The sequence below is a fragment of the Chiloscyllium plagiosum genome, unplaced genomic scaffold (genome assembly GCF_037043375.1).
Source record: "Chiloscyllium plagiosum isolate Xiang-an unplaced genomic scaffold, Cpla_swu_hap1 HiC_scaffold_8, whole genome shotgun sequence".
Lineage (NCBI taxonomy): Eukaryota > Metazoa > Chordata > Chondrichthyes > Orectolobiformes > Hemiscylliidae > Chiloscyllium > Chiloscyllium plagiosum.
The window spans coordinates 38949792-38968038 of NW_028270146.1; the positions used below are offsets into that span (position 1 = coordinate 38949792).

Sequence of the window (18247 nt, forward strand, 5' to 3'; positions counted from 1 at the left end):
CATTGCAATAATCTCTTTAACCAATATCATCACTCCTCCTCCTTTCCCATCTTTTCAAACAACTTTTATTCATGAATATTTAAAATCAAGTCTTGCCCTTCTTCAAGCCAGGCCTCTCTCATAGCCACTCCATTTTCAGGATGAAATAATTGGCCCCTGACAACCACAAACCCGTTTCTTTTGTGCTTAGTATGACTCCAGCCAGTAAAGAGATTCCCCTGATTTTCTATTGACTTCAATTCTACTGCAGTAAAATCAATTTTCTGGATTTCTGTGGTGTGAAAGCTTGCACCACAGAGACTGTAAAACAAGCACAGGATGTTCCACCACCAGTTATATTTGATTCTGCCCAGTAATAAGAATGGGTCGCTCTGGGTGTATTTTAATAGGTCACAAAAAACCAGTTTAAGGGAAATTGCGTCACTAAAACACCAGGAATTGCATGGTAGCTCTCTGTAGTTTGGGGGTCTGGAGAAGTCCCAGCTTTAGAGGTCAGGGGAAGTAGTGGTCTAGTGGTAACTTCATTGGCTGGTAATCCAGAACTCCAAATTAATAATTAAGGACATGGGTTCAAATCCCACCATTGGCAGATGATGAAATTTCAATTCAATGAAAATCTGAAATAACAAAAAGACTATGGCAAACATTGTCATTTAAAGAAAAAAAAAGTCTGGTCCACTAAATGTCCTTTCAGGAAGGAAATCTGCCATTCTTACCTGGTCTGGCCGAAATGTGATTCCAGATCCACAACAACGTGGTTGACTCATAACTATCCTTTGACCCCAGCATCACCCACATCCTATTAATGAATTTTTTTTAAAAAAGTTTTTAAAAAGCTGTCTGGTGGCTCTGTGTTACTGAGATGGTTAAGACTCAAATCCCAGGAACTATTTTGTGAAGCTGAGAGTTAGCTCTGGTGATACTAAACCATTAGATGGTTGAGGCAGCTTTCACTGTCATTGAGGCAGTCCAAGTTGGAGCAGCGTTTAGGGACATTGACAAGCTAGGTTTTTGAATATTTGATAACTCACATAAAGGAGTTAACAATTTTAATCAGATTTGATCGTGGGTTGCTGAAAATTCATGTGATTAGTCTTGACTGTATTGCCATCTGATGTGCTCTGTTGTATGTTTGACCACAGTTTATTGGCTAACCCATGTTCATCTCATGTTAATTCTGGATTTTAATGAATAAATTGTGTGCATGGTCGATTGATAAAAAAAATTAAAACACTATGTATTGTAAAGTTTATTTTGTTCAAAACTATGGAATCTTGTGGCTTAATTTTCACAATAATTACCTAGAATTTCCTGTTTTGTATACTTAAAATAAAAATGCTACTTGTCCCTAACCAGATCATCATATAAATTTGGTGGTCTCACCAAGGATCATAACAACTAAAGCTTATTGTTGCCTTGGTGCGAAGGATAGTCATAATCACCTTACTTCTGAAGTTAAGATCAATTGTCTTAATTAGTAAATCATAATGTTTTCCTAAGCATAGTGATCCTATATAAATAGGATTTGTTTACATTTGCATCTTTGAACACTGGAACATATACTAGTGCCAGAAAGAAATGTTTGAAACCAAGACAATAATTTTGTTTTATCAGGTCAAAGGAAGGAGGAGCAGTTAAGTTGTGGGATCAGGAACTGAAACGTTGTCGTGCATTCAGATTGGAAACTGGGCAAGCAATGGACACTGTGCGTTCAGTTTGCAGATGTAAGGTATGTCTATAGCACTAGTTAAAACAAAGCTCATATGTTAGGAGATTTATCAGCTAATGGGACTCAATATCACATTGCATTTGAACTCCTATGTAATTGAGGAAACTATGCAGCACTGGATATAAGCCAAGTATTAACTCAAGAAGTGGGAGTGAATACTTTCAAATTTAGATACTTTTAGTTTCTTGCTTTACGCCTTGAAAATTAAGCACTCATGGAACTTGTAAAAGTAAGTTGACAAGGATATCAACAAAAGTCAGTGTTTTGGATAGCATCAAATCACTTGGTACCTGCTATTCTACTAATTTATAGAACAAATTTTATTAGGAAATTAAGGCTGTGTTGACAGTGCTTACTGTTATACATTCAGTACACAACTGGCAAGCAAGTGCAGGGGATGAACTGGTAAGTGATGAACCTCTAGCACTTGCTCTTCATGCCTTTATTCCATTTGCTTCATGCAACAGCACCTGACACGCAGCTTCTCCGTTATTTAAGATATGTACAGGTACTATATTTGCACATTAATTACCCAGTACTTTCAACACAGAAATGTTAGGGTTGGAACCAACATTTTAAAATTGGTAATACATTGCTAATTGACCTCTCTGGATCAGGAAGTGAACTATGTCAACAGTTGAATTTTGTTTGTGTATAATCCTCTGTTTGTTTTACGTTACTAAAAAGTCACATTTTTATTGTAATGGCTTATTCTTGCTTTGTTTTTCTTTTTCTCAGTTTACTTTACTTCTCTCTCTGTACCTTGTGATTCTAATACATCCTCCTTCTCTGTTGGTCTTAACATTTCATTGGCTAGGGGGTTTCGGGCATTGTTGGTCCCTGATGGCTTTTCCATCTCATAATAAACTCACATTTCCAGAAGATCACAGTGCAAAAGCATTTTCTGTCAAAGGATGTGAGTAAAAGTCTAATCAACTCTGTATGCCACAAAATCCCCCATTCCTGCAAAATATGGTCTTGGGTTATCCTTTATTAATTTATTCATTCGTTGGTGATGCCTGCTCCACTAATCAACTGGCACTCAACAACATTATTGATTTTGTTGAAGGTAATGGGACAAGAGAAAAAAGACAATAGAATATATAAATGTAACCTATGCCACAGCCAATTTTCCAATAAGTGATAGAAATATCTGCTCTCTGGCCAGGGCCAGTTTCAACTGTCTTTTCTCATAGCATTAAGGGAATAAGGAACTTGAGAATGGAGGATAGTGCTTAGTTGGTTTTGAATGTGTTATTTTTCAGCAGCTGGGGAAGTGGTAGACTTGAACTCCAACAGGTGAGGTGCATTACTGTTTACAGGAGGCAGGAATTGTTCTAAACAATAGGCAGCAAGATTTGTCCTTCACACAAGAAAGGAACAGGGCAAGTTTGTTCTCAGTGAAGTTGAGAGAAGGTCTTTTAAATTTTTGCAGTGCTGTGGGGATAGTCATCCTAATCTTTAATGGAACAGGGAGGATAATCAGGCTTTGGTTTCATGAGAGTGAACATGTCAGCAGCTCTGCCTGTGTTTGAGGCTGGGAAACAAAGTTTTTGCTCAGTAGATGAAGAGTGTGGTTATTCAGTTGAATTTCTGTTAAGGCAGGTGGTGCTGTCCAACTTGTGTTGAGGGACAAGTTTCCCATGCAAGTCCTATCATCAAATAGACCAAGAGCACTCACATTGTGGGAATCCCATTAGCTCCAACAGTATACTATTCCGTTTTCATGATTCAGATATGATCAGTTCTCCATAATCACTGGAACAATATCCTGAAAATTCCTACCCAGTATTGTTGAGAAGACCTTCATCACAAGACTGCAGCAGTCACTACCAATTTCTTAGGATAACTAGTAATAGGTGATAAATGTCATGCCACTATCACCAACATCTTAAATATATCTTTTTAAATCTCCTCCAGGATGCTCTGGACCACACTGAGGCGCCATTGCAGCAACTTTGGGAGGGATCCATTCCAATTTTGTAATTTGTAACATTAACAAATGTAGCTTCGTATTGATTAAAATGTGGATATTAATTACTCTGTATATGCATATTTAAAATCATTGCTGTCCTTTTATTTTTATGTTATGCAATGTTGGAACACCAGTAAGAAATTAGGAATAACAGATACATAAATGTTGTATTCTGTAATAACTAAGTTCAAAGATATCGATGGTGAATTTTTAAAGTTTTTTATTAATAGGGAAAAATTCTGGTTGGAACAAGAAATGCAGAGATCATCGAGGTTGGTGAGAAGAATGCTGCATGCAACATTTTAATTAACAATCACATGGATGGACCAATCTGGGGTCTTTCAACCCATCCTATTAAAGATATCTTTCTGTCTGCAGCAGAAGATGGGACTGTTAGATTATGGGACATTGCTGAAAAGGCAAGTGTGTTCAACATTACATGATGGCTATTAAAAAGAACTTTGCCAAGCAATTATTTTGGTAGTTAGTAACATTATGATCATGTGTCAATATGTGACTGCCACAATGCTGTCAGAACGAGCAAGCTATTTGTAATTAAAGTTGATAATTATAAGAGAAACAGGCTCTAAGAGAAACCATAAAGATGACTGTTTATACTAAATTTTAACCACAAATTATTTCCTAGTTTTATATTGTTTCACTGTTCTTAAAAAGATGCAGGAAAGGATTTCACCAACGTGCTTGAATTTGGAAACAAATATTTTCAGAGGAAAATGTTTTAATCATAAACATGTAGAGAGCAATGGCATTGGGAAACAACATAGTATCAAACTGTATTGAAGGTACATTGAGAGCCGTGTACTATTTCCTTAAAAACTGAAACAAGCCTTGTGGATAAACAAGCCTTTTGGAATTTTAAGAATGAAGAAAGTTACTTTTATTCCCTCTGCAAAATAAGCATTGAAACATTTTTATGTATTAGAAAGCTATTCTACTAGGTAGTAAATTAGGACATTTTAATGTGCATTTTCAGCTCTAAGCCCTTATTTTTAAATGTGTAACAGAAGATGCTGAATAAAGTAAACTTGGGACACCCTGCTCGAACAGTTGCTTACAGCCCAGAGGGAGACATGGTAGCGATTGGTATGAAAAATGGCGAGTTCATTATACTTGTGGTGACATCATTAACAATCTGGGGCAAGAAACGAGACAGGAGATCTGCCATTCAAGACATCAAGTAAGCAAACATGGACAAACTCAAGAATGCCAGTCATTAAATTTGAAATAATACTGTTGATCTTTAAGAAAGAAAGACTTGTTCTTATGTAGTACCTTTCATGGTCTCCAGATGTCCCAAAGCACTTTACAATTGAAAACTACCTCTGAAATATAGTTAGATTTGTATCATAAGAAGGAAGTCATGTTTAATGCGTTTTACTGTATTGTGCAATCTGATTTTTGTTCATCTTTAATTGGAAAATAAAATGTGCACCAATTGATATGTATAAAGTAACTATTACATGAATAATATAAAATTATGGCATTTTGGGGTGATCACCTTCTCTGTATATTTATATAAGCCAATTTCCAGGTGTCAGAAATATTGCAATAACTATAGGTAGTTATTCTATATATTCATACGTTGGAAATGGAGATATGATGGATCACCTTGCAGTTTCTGCACAATTGGTCGCTCTTTGGACCTGTTAGACAAAAATCTTAATACTTGATAGCTTTAAGTTTTAATTATTCAAAATTATGGTAGCATTTTGTAAATTTCCATGAGTTTTTAATTTTTCCTGCACTGTATCTTTATACAAGATACACTTGATCGTTAAAATGTCTGTCTTGTTTAGGTTCAGTCCTAGCTCTCAGTATTTGGCTGTGGGGACATGTGAGAATGCCATTGACTTTTATGACCTCACATTAGGACCAGCACTAAATCGAATTAGTTATTGTCGAGATATTGCCAGCTTTGTTCTCCAAATTGACTTCTCCGCGGACAGCAATTACATCCAGGTATTAACTGCATTCTCTTTATTTTGATTTTACGGAATTTTAAGGATCAACAGGAATGGTACCATATTGGTTATGTTAAAGGGATGATGATGCAGATGCCTAGACCCAGATTTGGAGAAATTAAGTTCCACCATAGTAGCTAGGGCACCAAAATACAATTAAACAAAATTGCAATTAATAGAAAAGATAGTATCAAAAATGGAGAGCATGTAATTGAGTTATGGCTGGTATATTAATATCCTTTGGGGAAAGGAATCTGCCACCCTCATCCAGTTTGCACTACGTGACTCCAGATCCAGAGCAATGTGGTTCACTCTGAATCACTTGCTAAACTATGTGAGAGAGCAGTTCTGAAGGTACATCCATTCAGCATCCCTTCAACATGTTCAATAATTGCTGGCATTGCCAACAGTAGATTTTTTTTTTAGATTACTTACAGTGTGGAAACAGGCCCTACGGCACAACAAGTCCACACGACCCGCCGAAGCGCAACCCACCCATTACCCTACATTTACCCCTTTACCTAACACTACGGGCAATTTAGCATGGCCAATTCACCTGACCTGCACATCTTTGGACTGTGGGAGGAAACCCGAGCACCCGGAGGACACCCACGCAGACACGGGGAGAATGTGCAAACTCCACACAGTCAGTCGCCCGAGTACTACTATTCTGTTAATGAATAAAAAAACTAAAATAATGTGAAACAATCTAATTTGAATACAAGACATTTTAAAGCAATTTGAAATAGATAATTCTCCACTGAGGTAATATTCTGAGCATTTTTAATCACTCGATCACCTTGCAGTTTTAAAATGTAGTTTTATAAAGAAATTGTTAAATATAACATCTTATGAAATTTAAAAGCCAAAATCATTATTTCTCTAGATATAACATATGTCAACCACATCCTGAATCATAATGTATCAAGCTTGCATGACAAAGGAAAATTTATATATAGGATAATACTTGCAGTATTGTCATCCATAAAATAAAGTGTACTCTGTTATCAAGGGTATCCCATTTTGGGAGTCCAAAACTAAACTGCGTAGATTTAGGGTGAGAGGGGAAAGATTTAAAAGGGACCTGAGGGGCAGCTTTTTCACACAGAGGATGGTGCATGTATGGAACAAGCTGCCACAGGAAGTGGTAGAGGCTGGTACAATTACAACATTTAAGAGGCATCCTGATGGGTAAATAAATAGGAAGGGTTTAAGAGGGATATGGGTCAAATGCTGGCAAAAGGATCTAGGTTGGATTAGATTAGATTCCCTACAATATGGAAACAGGCCATTTGGCCCAACAAGTCCACACCGACCCTCTGAACAGCAACACACTCAGACCCATTCCCCCATCCTATATTTATCCCTGACTAATGCACCTTAACATTACGTGCAACTTCGCATGGCCAATTCACCTGACCTTTGAACTGTGAGAGGAAACCGGAGCACCTGGAGGAAACCCAAGCAGACACGGGGAGAATGAGCAAACTCCACACAGACAGCTGGGAATCGAACCGGGTCCCTGGTGCTATGAGGCAGCAGTGCTAACCATTGAGCCACTGTGCCACCCATTAATTTAGGCTATCTGGTTGGCATAGACAAATTGGACTGAAGGGTCTGTTTCCATGCTGTATAACTCTCTGGTGCAATCATCTAAGCAAAAGTATTCAAATGATTGTCATTTTTATGTTGCTGTTTACTGTGTGAAAGTCAGGATTACTAATTTTACAGGTTTCTACTGGATCATACAAACGACTGGTGTATGAGGTGCCTTTGGGAAAGCAAGTTACTGAACAGTCTCAGATAGAAAGAATAACATGGGCTACTTGGACCAGGTGAACAAAACTTTTTAAGTTGCTCTTACTTTGTATCTTTAATGCACTGGTTTAAAAAGGGGACACTAATACAGTTAGTAGTAGTCCACTTACAAAATGTGGGTTTTTAGATATAGTTGTATCCGACTACTGCTATAGCTGAGGCAAACTTTTCTGTTACCAAATTTGGAGAAAAACAAAGGATGGGAGAATCCATTTGTTACATTAAAGTTCTAATCCTAATGTTAGAAGCCAAACTCATCTTGTAGCATCCAAATATATTTTGAACTGTTCCATATGCTGTCCAAAATCTTATCCTTTCGAATAAAGCAGTTCTGGTAACATCCAGGCTTGGATTGACAAGTGGTAAGCAAGTGCCAGGTAATGACCAACTCTAACAAGTGAGAATCTAACCATTGGCCCTTTGATATTTAATTGCATCATCATCATCACTGAAACCTTCTGGGGGTAACTTTGAGTAGAAACTAAGCTGGACTAGTTGTGTAAATACAGAGGCTACAGTGCAAATCAAATACTGGAAATTTGCAGTGAGTAATTCACCTCCTTACTCCCCAAAGTATGTCCATTATCTAAAGTCAGGAGAGTGATTGAATACTTCCCACTTGCCTGGATGAGGAAAGTACAAGAACACTCAAGAAACTTGACACCATCCAGGACAAAGCAGCCTGCTTGACTGAGACCACATCTACAAACTTCCAGTTCCTTCATCCCTGGTGTTAAGTAGCAACAGTATGTACCATTTACAAGATCCTCTGCAGAAATCACTACCATCTAGATAGACTAGAGCAGCAGAGACATGGGAACACAATTGCCTGCAAATTATTTTCCAAGCCACCAACGATACCAGTCTTCCTTCAATGTATTTGATAAAAGTCTTGAAAGTTTCTCTTTAATGGCATCTACCTACAATACATGGACTGTAGTGGTTCAAGAAGGAAATTCACCACCATCTTCAGGGGCAATTAGGGATGGGCCATAAATATTGGCCCAGCCAGCAATGTCCATGTCCCATAAGTTAATTAACATAGAACATAGAACATAGAACAATACAGCACAGAACAGGCCCTTCGGCCCACGATGTTGTGCCGAACTTCTAACCTAGATTAAGTACCCATCCATGTACCTATCCAAATGCCGCTTAAAGGTCGCCAATGATTCCGACTCTACCACTCCCACGGGCAGCGCATTCCATGCCCCCACCACTCTCTGGGTAAAGAACCCACCCCTGACATCTCCCCTATACCTTCCACCCTTCACCTTAAATTTATGTCCCCTTGTAACACTCTGTTGTACCCGGGGAAAAAGTTTCTGACTGTCTACTCTATCTATTCCTCTGATCATCTTATAAACCTCTATCAAGTCACCCCTCATCCTTCGCCGTTCCAACGAGAAAAGGCCGAGAACTCTCAACCTATCCTCGTACGACTTCCTCTCCATTCCAGGCAACATCCTGGTAAATCTTCTCTGCACCCTCTCCAAAGCTTCCACATCTTTCCTAAAGTGAGGCGACCAGAACTGCACACAGTACTCCAACTGTGGCCTAACCAAAGTCCTGTACAGCTGCAACATCACTTCACGACTCTTGAATTCAATCCCTCTGCTAATGAACGATAATACTCCATAGGCCTTCTTACAAACTCTATCCACCTGAGTGGCAACCTTCAAAGATCTATGTACATAGACCCCAAGATCCCTCTGTTCCTCCACCTGACTAAGAACCCTACCATTAACCCTGTATTCCGCATTCTTATTTGTTCTTCCAAAATGGACAACCTCACACTTGGCAGGGTTGAACTCCATCTGCCACTCCTCAGCCCAGCTCTGCATCATATCTAAGTCCCTCTGCAGCCGACAACTGCCCTCCTCACTGTCCACAACTCCACCTATCTTCGTATCATCTGCAAATTTACTGACCCACCCTTCGACTCCCTCATCTAAGTCATTAATAAAAATTACAAACAGCAGAGGACCCAGAACTGATCCCTGCGGAACTCCACTTGTAACTGGGCTCCAGGTTGAATATTTACCATCTACCACCACTCTCTGCCTTCGACCGGTTAGCCAGTTTTCTATCCAATTGGCCAAATTTCCCTCTATCCCATGCCTCCTGACTTTCCGCATAAGCCTACCATGGGGAACCTTATCAAATGCCTTACTAAAATCCATGTACACTACATCCACTGCTCTTCCCTCATCCACATGCTTGGTCACCTCCTCGAAGAATTCAATAAGACTTGTAAGGCAAGACCTACCCTTCACAAATCCGTGCTGGCTGTCCCTAATCAAGCAGTGTCTTTCCAGATACTCATAAATCCTATCCCTCAGTACCCTTTCCATTACTTTGCCTACCACAGAAGTAAGACTAACTTAAAATTAAAATTAAAAATATATTGTTGAAAAATATATTTGCCAAAACTTTCTTCCAAATGTATTTACTTTCAAATGATAACCTGTGTATATTCTCTCTATCATTTACAATATTTTATGTAAATCAAAGCTATCTTAAGCATGCTTCTCATTGCAAGGCTAAACTGTAAATGTTTACTGCTTCCCTTTAACATGGATCTCTAAATTTTTCTCATGGGTCATGCTCTTTACTCTTGAGTCAGGTTTCTTTTCTTTTTCATTTTTGATCTATGTATTATAACCTTTCAAAAGCAAATTACTGTAGATCCCAGAAATTTAAATTTATGCAGTACATGCAGGAACCTCTGTGAAGAGCTAAACAGTTAATAACTTGAATCTTCTGATATTAGGAGTCACAATTACTGAAATCAAGAATTCTTGGAACTCTGAGCAAGTCCCAAGTTGAAAATCCACTCAGTACTATACTTACATGAATAATTTAAGCTTCTGATTGCCAATTATACCCTTCCTTGACTGTTCCACAATGACCAGAAAAGATGTATTTAAAGTTTTCAGAGTAGATAAAAAGTGTGCTCAGCAGCGTATAACTAAGTAGATCATCTAGAGCTTCAAAGCACAACAGCAACCACAACTATGTTCACATCCACCCAGCTTTGCACACTCTGTTCACCACTGAATCTAGAAGCAGAAGTTGAAGCAGCTCCAGTGTAAAATGGTAAGTGGGCAAATGAAATCACAGACAGCAGTTAGAACACCTGATGAAGGGCTTTTGCCCGAAACGTCGATTTTACTGCTCCTCGGATGCTGCCTGAACTGCTGTGCTTTTCCAGCACCACTAATCCAGAATCTGGTTTCCTGCATCTGCAGTCATTGTTTTTAACTGGTTAGAACACCCTGTTCAACCTTGTCTCACTTGAGGCATTGAATGGAGTAATGCACACACGGTCTCTATTTTCCAGCTGAAAATTTACCCCAATGCTCTTTTGGGAGTGAAACAGGTTTATGTCAATCAGAAATATTGAACTCTAGCTCACTACTTATTTTCCTACCTTTGCTGATGATATTTTAGCTCTGCTGTTAAAACCAGGTGAGGGGAGAGTGAACTGGCTCCCCCGCTTTCAACCTCTTATTTGATATGACAAAGGTTTAAGTTCTGTTTGAGCACATACCACTACCTTTCTCCATTTAAAATGCTAACTAATTCGTACTAATCAATAAGGAGCCAATCACAAGACTTCCTTGAATTAAAGAACAATTGATCACCTAATCCTGAAAAAAATGAAGATGAAAGTTCAACATGTAGCCTTTGTGCAATCACTTAGGCCTTTACTGGCTTTTAGACAGTTAAATTGGTTGTGTCCAGTTTATTAGTCTGGCTATTAAACAGTCAGTGGTAACAAATAATGCAGTTATCGTTTATGTTATCAACTTCCTCCTGTTTCTTTCCAATCAGGCCTGTAACTGTATGCTTTACTACTTGAGACAGAAAGAGGGCCTTTTCTAGTTCTAGTTTCAGTTCTGTTGCCTAAAATCCAACATGACCTTGAAAAATAGCTTGAATATACTGGTTGTAGAGCTTTTGCTCAAAACATCGATTTTCCTGCTCCTCAGATGCTGCCTGAACTGCTGTGCTTTTCCAGTATCTGCAGTCCTTGTTTTTGCCTGATTGTATATTCCCAGTATGCTGAAGATTTATTTTTTATATTGAAGCTCAATCTTCAATATGTGGAAACTCTTAAAATGGTGTGAATCAAAGCGTGAAATGAAATTTTGTTTTTTTTTGACTCCAAGGATTGGGGGCAGAAATAGCTTTGCTTTCCTTTGGATAAAATGTTAATTTTATTATGGATTTCATAAATTTAGCCAATCTATGGATTAGGTAATACATGTGGCCATTTTAATTCATGAGTTGAAGGAAGATAGTATAAGTGAGAAGATTGTACTTGAGGAATTAATGGGGCTGAAAGTTGGTAACTTCTCAGGTCCCGATAATCAACATCCCAAACTGTTGAAGTCGATGCCTATTGAGATAGTTGATGTATTGATGATTATCTTCCAAAATTCCATTGATTAGGGAAAGAGTTCAGCAGATCGGAAGCTTGCAAATGTCACGGCATTAGGTAAGAAGACAGCAAGAGGAAAAACAGTAAAAATCAGACTCGTCAGCTTTGTACAAATAGTAGGGAAAATGCTAAACATGATAAATGATCACTTAGATATTTAAAAAAGGTCACATTAGGCATAGTCACTATGGGTTTGTGAATGGAAAATTGCACTTTACAAATTTGAAGGCTTTTTGAAGATGTTACTAACAAAATGAATGGAGTTGACGGATGCAGTATATCTGGATTTTCAGAAGGCTTTTGATCAGACACCTCACTGCAGGCTGTTTAGTTTTCTTTATTGATTCATTGGGTGAGGCGTCACTGGCTAGGCTGGCATTTATTGCCCACAGGGCAGTTAAGAGTCAACCACATTGCTGTGGGTCTTGAGTCACATGTAGGCCAGACCAGGTAAAGATGCATTAGTCAGGGGTAAATGTAGAGTAATAGTGGTAGAGGAATCAGTCTGGGTCTCTTTGGATGGGTCGGTATGGACTTGTTGGATCTGTTTCCATACTGTACGGATTCTATAATTCTATAATCATTTTAGTCCATTTTTAAATCAATTTCACCAGTTCATATGTTATTGCGAACATCTCACTTGATTTGAAAACAATTTTTTTTAAACATCATTTTTCTGAATGCTTTTTATACGCAACATTACCCATTTATTTTAATTTGAAACTGGGTTAATTTTCAAAACTTTAAGATTAGCCTAATTTATTCCAAGAATGACTAGTAAATACACCGATTAGACTAGTAAATTATTCATTACAGTCTTAAGTAATTTTTGGTGGGGGTTGCTTGCATCAGAGTAGACGCTTAATAAAAGGCTTTTTTCTCTCATAAATCCATTTAAAGCAGTGTTAATAAAATATGTATGGGTACCATTGTCAAGTTTTTTTGTTTGGAAATGCTCTAATTTATTGTTTTAATGGCAGATTGAGATTTATGCAAACAGGAATGGCCAGAGCTCTGACTGTAGCTTAGAAAAATTACCTCACATATATAAAAGCTGAAACTACACAAAGGCAAACTTAAGTCCATCTTCGTAACCAACAAACTAAAGAGTGGCTAAGTATCTGAAAAACTTCCAACTTGTAATATTACAAAATACAATAGTTATCATCAACTTAGAGTCGAGAGTGTGGTACTGGAAAAGCAGGTCAGGCAGCATCTGAGGAGCAGGAGAATCGATGTTTTGGGCATAAGCCCATCGTCAGGAATGAAGCTTCAACTTAGGATGGATGTGACACAAAATTATGAAGCACAGATGTTTAATTGATGCGCTCAGTCAAGTTTAAAGGGTTAAATTTGCAATTTACAAGTTTTCTTTCTTGTAGTATTTTGGGTGATGAGGTCATTGGAATTTGGTCTCGAAATCTCGATAAAGCTGATGTGACCTGTGCCTGTGTTTCTCATTCGGGCCTGAACATTGTTACAGGCGATGATTTTGGCTTGGTGAAACTCTTCGACTTTCCATGCACAGAGAAATTTGTAAGTTTTGCTTCCTAACTTCTTGAAATGTGGGTCAACTTTAGTTGGAAAAAAGCATATTTTCCAGTTGCAAATTTTTAAGATTCTCTCCCTAAGTTCCAGAAATATTTTACTGACAGGATGCTTAAGTGGCATTATAATCAGCTAACTCTAAAGTTCTTTGTTTACATAATATTTTCCAGAGAAATGTTACATTCCTGATTTACATTACTCTTTTGTAATGCAGTTGTTAACTACCCTGTAACTTTCCATTAACTTCTGCACTTCTCCAAATCACTGCCCTCTTGCCTTCATTTTTTTATCATTCAATCCTACCCACTCTACATTGCTGTTTCCTTCAGAAAACGTGCCTCTGGTCAGATAGCCTACCATTCCTTTCACAGAGCAATGACCGAATCATACGGTAGAGGAACTGATAATTCAACCCATTGTGCTGATACCAGTTCTAATAATGAGCTACCTGATTAATCCCACACCTTCTCTAAGTATTTATTCAATTCTCATTTCAATGTTATTAAATCAGTTTCTGTCATCCTTTTAGGGACACTCTTGCAAAGCACTTGTGATGAAATGAAACGGTAAATTGTATGTTGATTTAATTGAGTGAGTTCTTTAAAGGTAGCATGGTTGATGTTGAACATTATGCTCTTTCTAAAATTATCATTGAAGTATTTGATTTGTTAGCAAATTTAAAGCCCACAGGATGAGTGTTTGCAACTATGCTAATGAACAGACATTCCTGCAGATTGACCTGGACTTGAGTCTGAAAAAAATTTATGAAACTTTGTTTACTATCTTGCTGTATTTTATACCTTCAATGATATATAAATTCTGGTCTCTCTCCTATCGGAAGGATGTTGCGAAACTTGAAAGGATTCAGAAAATATTTACAAGGATATTGCCAGGGTTGGAGGGTTTGAGTTACAGAGAGAGGCTGAATAAGCTGGGGCTGTTTTCCCTGGAGCATCAGAGGTTAAGGGGGAACCTTATAGACATTCATGTAATTATAAGGGACATGGATAAGATAAATAGACAAAGTATTCTCCCTTGGGGAGGAGTCGTCGAGAAATTGAGGTCATAGATTTAGGAGGGAAAAATTTAAAAGGGACCCAAGGGCAACTTTTTCACACAAAGGGTGGTGCATGTATGGATTGAGCTGCCAGAGGAAGTGGTGGAGATTGATACTATTACAACATTTAAGAGGCATCTGGATGGCTTTATGATTAAGAGGAGCTTAGAGGGACGTGGGTCAAGTGCTGGCAAATGGGACTATATTAGGTTAGGGTATCTGATTGACATGGATGAGTTGGACCAAAGGGTCTGTTTTGTGCTGTACGTCTCTACAACTACGTTGAGAGATAATATAAACTAAATGTTACAATTTTAAAATGAGGTGGAAGTTCAGAGCTGTGGTGTACATTCTCCTGTTTTGAAGGTATTAAAACAAGATAAGGCAGTTAAAATGGTAAAAGACCCTCTGTTTCATAAATAGGATAGTACCCCACTAAAGCAGTTACGCAAAACCTTTGAAACACAAGTTTCATATCCAGTGAGTTTATTTTGCAAAGATGATGGGACCAAAGCTCATAAGATAAAACATCAAGGTTAAACCAAAACAAATAAGTCAGAAATTACTTATTAATTTGACTAAGATTTATTTTTAAAATGATGACCATAGAAAAATGAACAAAAGTTAATGAGGTACGGAAGAGTTAAAAGTAGCAGAAAGAAAAAAAAATTACACTGAGCTTTTATTTAAATAAGTTGTGGGCAGAGGGAGAAATGACCAGGTTTATTTATTTGAAGCTTTGGATGAACGGAAGTTAAGAAATGATGTCAAAACCATGTATCATGGGAGACAGTGACTGGAAATAGGTTAGGATTAGAGGATTTAGTAAAAAAAAAAGTAGCTTTTTCTATATTAATGCATATTATTTCACAGTTCTCTTCCATTTCAGACCTTCTTCATGCTTCTTGACTCATTTCTCTTTCCCTTTTGCAAATTGGTCTTGTACATGTACAAACTCTCCCTCATTACTTCTGCACTTTTATGTTCCATTGGTCTTGATTCATAATGCATCGGAGGCCACTGATTAACACAATCACACGCATCCATCTTTGTTCTTTTGCTTGTTCCTCCACTATGGTCTTTCACACCTGCGCCTTTTATTTTTTGGTTTAATGATCCATCACATTATTATTCCAGACAGCAAAGATAATCCTTGGTTTCATTTCTTGACTCCTTCAAGAGTGTTCTTAAAACTGAAACAACTGTTTAGTTGCTGCTGATCCTTTCCCTGTGTCGTCAAATGAAATCTCTCCCTAAGCTTTCCCTTGTCATAGTTCTGAACCCATATCTTTTCCATAGGATCAATCTTCAGTTTCCTTTATGCCATTTGCATTGAATTTCTCAACTCATTTAAAACTCTGCCTGCATTTTAAATGGCACCAGGCCACCATTACCCATGTTCTTTCTGACCTACATTGATTCCATGAGACAATGTCAAATTATCATTTTTTAAAAATCCCTGGTGGCCTCAGACCTAACTTTCAAGTCTGTACCCATTCCCCTCCTAACACTGTTCTTCACTCTGGCCTTTTTCTGCACACCCCTCCTTTTACCCTATTTAGCAGCTATGCCTTTCACTATCTATTTGTCACAATTTGGAGTTCCTACATAAATCTTTTTTGCTTAAGTTATTACATTCTGAAACAATCTCTCCTAATAAGCCTTTCTTGATTCTGTCTCCCATTTTTGTTTAGTCATGTATGATGAACTGCTGTGCAATTTGTTTTACTGTTTTAAAAAAGATACTAATTCATTCAATTTGCTCTAACATACACATTGCTGCATAGCTGATAAGAACAGAATTTTCTTCAATTACTGAAAAAGTGCTTTCTTTTGCTTACACAGGCAAAACACAAGAAGTATCTAAGTCACTCAGCTCAGATTGCCAACATAAAATTCACTAGTGGAGACAGATACGTTGTCAGTTCTGGAGGGCAAGATTGTAGGTATGTTTTGAATTATTTAAACTGAAAAAAAAGACAAGGTATTAGTGTAGGAATAAGTGTTTAGAAATGCAATGTACTGAGTAAACAAAACTCCAAGAAGCTAAATGTCATTTCAAGAATTTATATTTAAAAAAGACTAAATTTTTATTTTTTTCCCCAATTCAAGTTTGTTTGTCTGGAAATGTTTATGAAAATAGAAACAAAGAATACAAATGGCCATGAGAAAAAGCTTGGATCATAAAAGAAGAATCAAGATATTCATTACAAAATAAAGCTGGAAATGCTCAATGTATGAACATAAGGCAGCTAAGCACTATCTGCAAAACAATTTAAGAAGGCAGTTTGCTTTCAAAAGTATAAGATGATTTTCAGCTATCTTGGTTTAAGGCAATTTGTCAGATTTTCTACTGCACAGCTTTGTGTATATTGATGCAGTTGTAACAGTGTTCACGAACTTTAGGGCAGAGCTTGTATTCAAACTTCAATACTGGTGTACAAATTATTTTGACCATTCTACATCTATGGTCCTGTTGTCAAGGACACAATTGCTAAACAATCGTGTGGCAATGCCATGAAAATGGTTAATTGAGTTCTATCAATATACAAATGAACAACATGCTGTAAGTATACTGCTAGTTATAACACAAGCTTAATATCTTCACTTTGTGCTGTAGTGGATTTGATAAGTAGCCTTAAAACAATGTGCTTTTCAAAATGTTGTAATGCTGCTGTCTTCTGAACAGACAGAATGGTATCTAGTGGCCTTCATCCTGAATGTACCAGCTGAGTAAAATTTGAATCAGTGTAAAATCTGAAGCAAGCATGCCAAAGTACACTATGCACTACTGTACCAATCACTGTGGCGACCTGAACAATTACATTTAGTTCAGTGTATAAAATGTTTCTAATTTTTATCATGTATTTGCAGGTATAAAATTGGCAATCCTGCAAATTATTATAATTTTTCCATTTATATAGTATACAAATGAAATGCAGTTTCTTAAAGCACATAGTAAATGTGTGTTGTTTTGATGTGTATTCTACATATTAACAGCATCCCAGGGTGCAGTGTTATGAAGAATCACTAACTGTTGAACTGCTGGTTGTCTAAGTTTTACTGACGTCAAGCTTTGAGTAATAGCTAAACAATTTCTGTAATGTTAATATATATAATGAATAGAGTAGAAATTTATTGTCACATGTACTTTTACATGAAAAATAGTGAAAAGTTTTATAAGTTGCCCCACCATGGCACCTACATCAATGACAATGTTTCATATGTTAACTAAAAGCAAACTAAATACCTGTACGGTTTTAATACTTAATATTTTATTCATCTATAATAAGTCCATTTGAATGGTTTATTGATGTAAATTTAATCATTGTGAAATTATACTGAATGAGTTTAAATCAGTTTCAAGTAATTGCACTGTTGGTAATTATATTTTACTATAACTTATGCAATATCAAATGGCATTATTGTAATACTTGAAATTATGCATTGTGCCATTGAAGTGAATGAAATTTAACCATTATGATTTCCTGATTTTGTTGTACCTCTTGTAATTCCCAATCATGTTCCGGAGAAATCAATGACATGAAAAGACAATTAGGCAAGAAAAGGATTCCTAATGGAGTTCTGCTAATGAATTTGACTATTGCACAAGAAAATCAAAACATTACTAACTTCCTCAGTATGGTCTTCTGTAGAACGAAATAAAATGTTGCAAGGGGAAATACAAGAA

General features: G+C 37.2%; 1 protein-coding gene across 2 annotated transcripts in view; it reads left to right on the forward strand.

Moving 5' to 3' along the window:
• LOC122553479 (echinoderm microtubule-associated protein-like 5) overlaps window positions 1-17089 on the forward strand; it is a 220286-nt gene extending 203197 nt beyond the window's left edge. For both annotated transcript variants that reach the window (XM_043697282.2, XM_043697284.2), the window contains 8 exons: window positions 1615-1729; window positions 3935-4123; window positions 4730-4902; window positions 5522-5684; window positions 7418-7521; window positions 13334-13487; window positions 16402-16502; window positions 16669-17089. In XM_043697282.2, the coding sequence (XP_043553217.2) occupies window positions 1615-1729; window positions 3935-4123; window positions 4730-4902; window positions 5522-5684; window positions 7418-7521; window positions 13334-13487; window positions 16402-16502; window positions 16669-16693 (1024 nt within the window). In that variant the 3' untranslated portion in view covers window positions 16694-17089. The remainder of the gene's footprint in view (window positions 1-1614; window positions 1730-3934; window positions 4124-4729; window positions 4903-5521; window positions 5685-7417; window positions 7522-13333; window positions 13488-16401; window positions 16503-16668) is intronic.
• Window positions 17090-18247: the final 1158 nt, after the last annotated feature.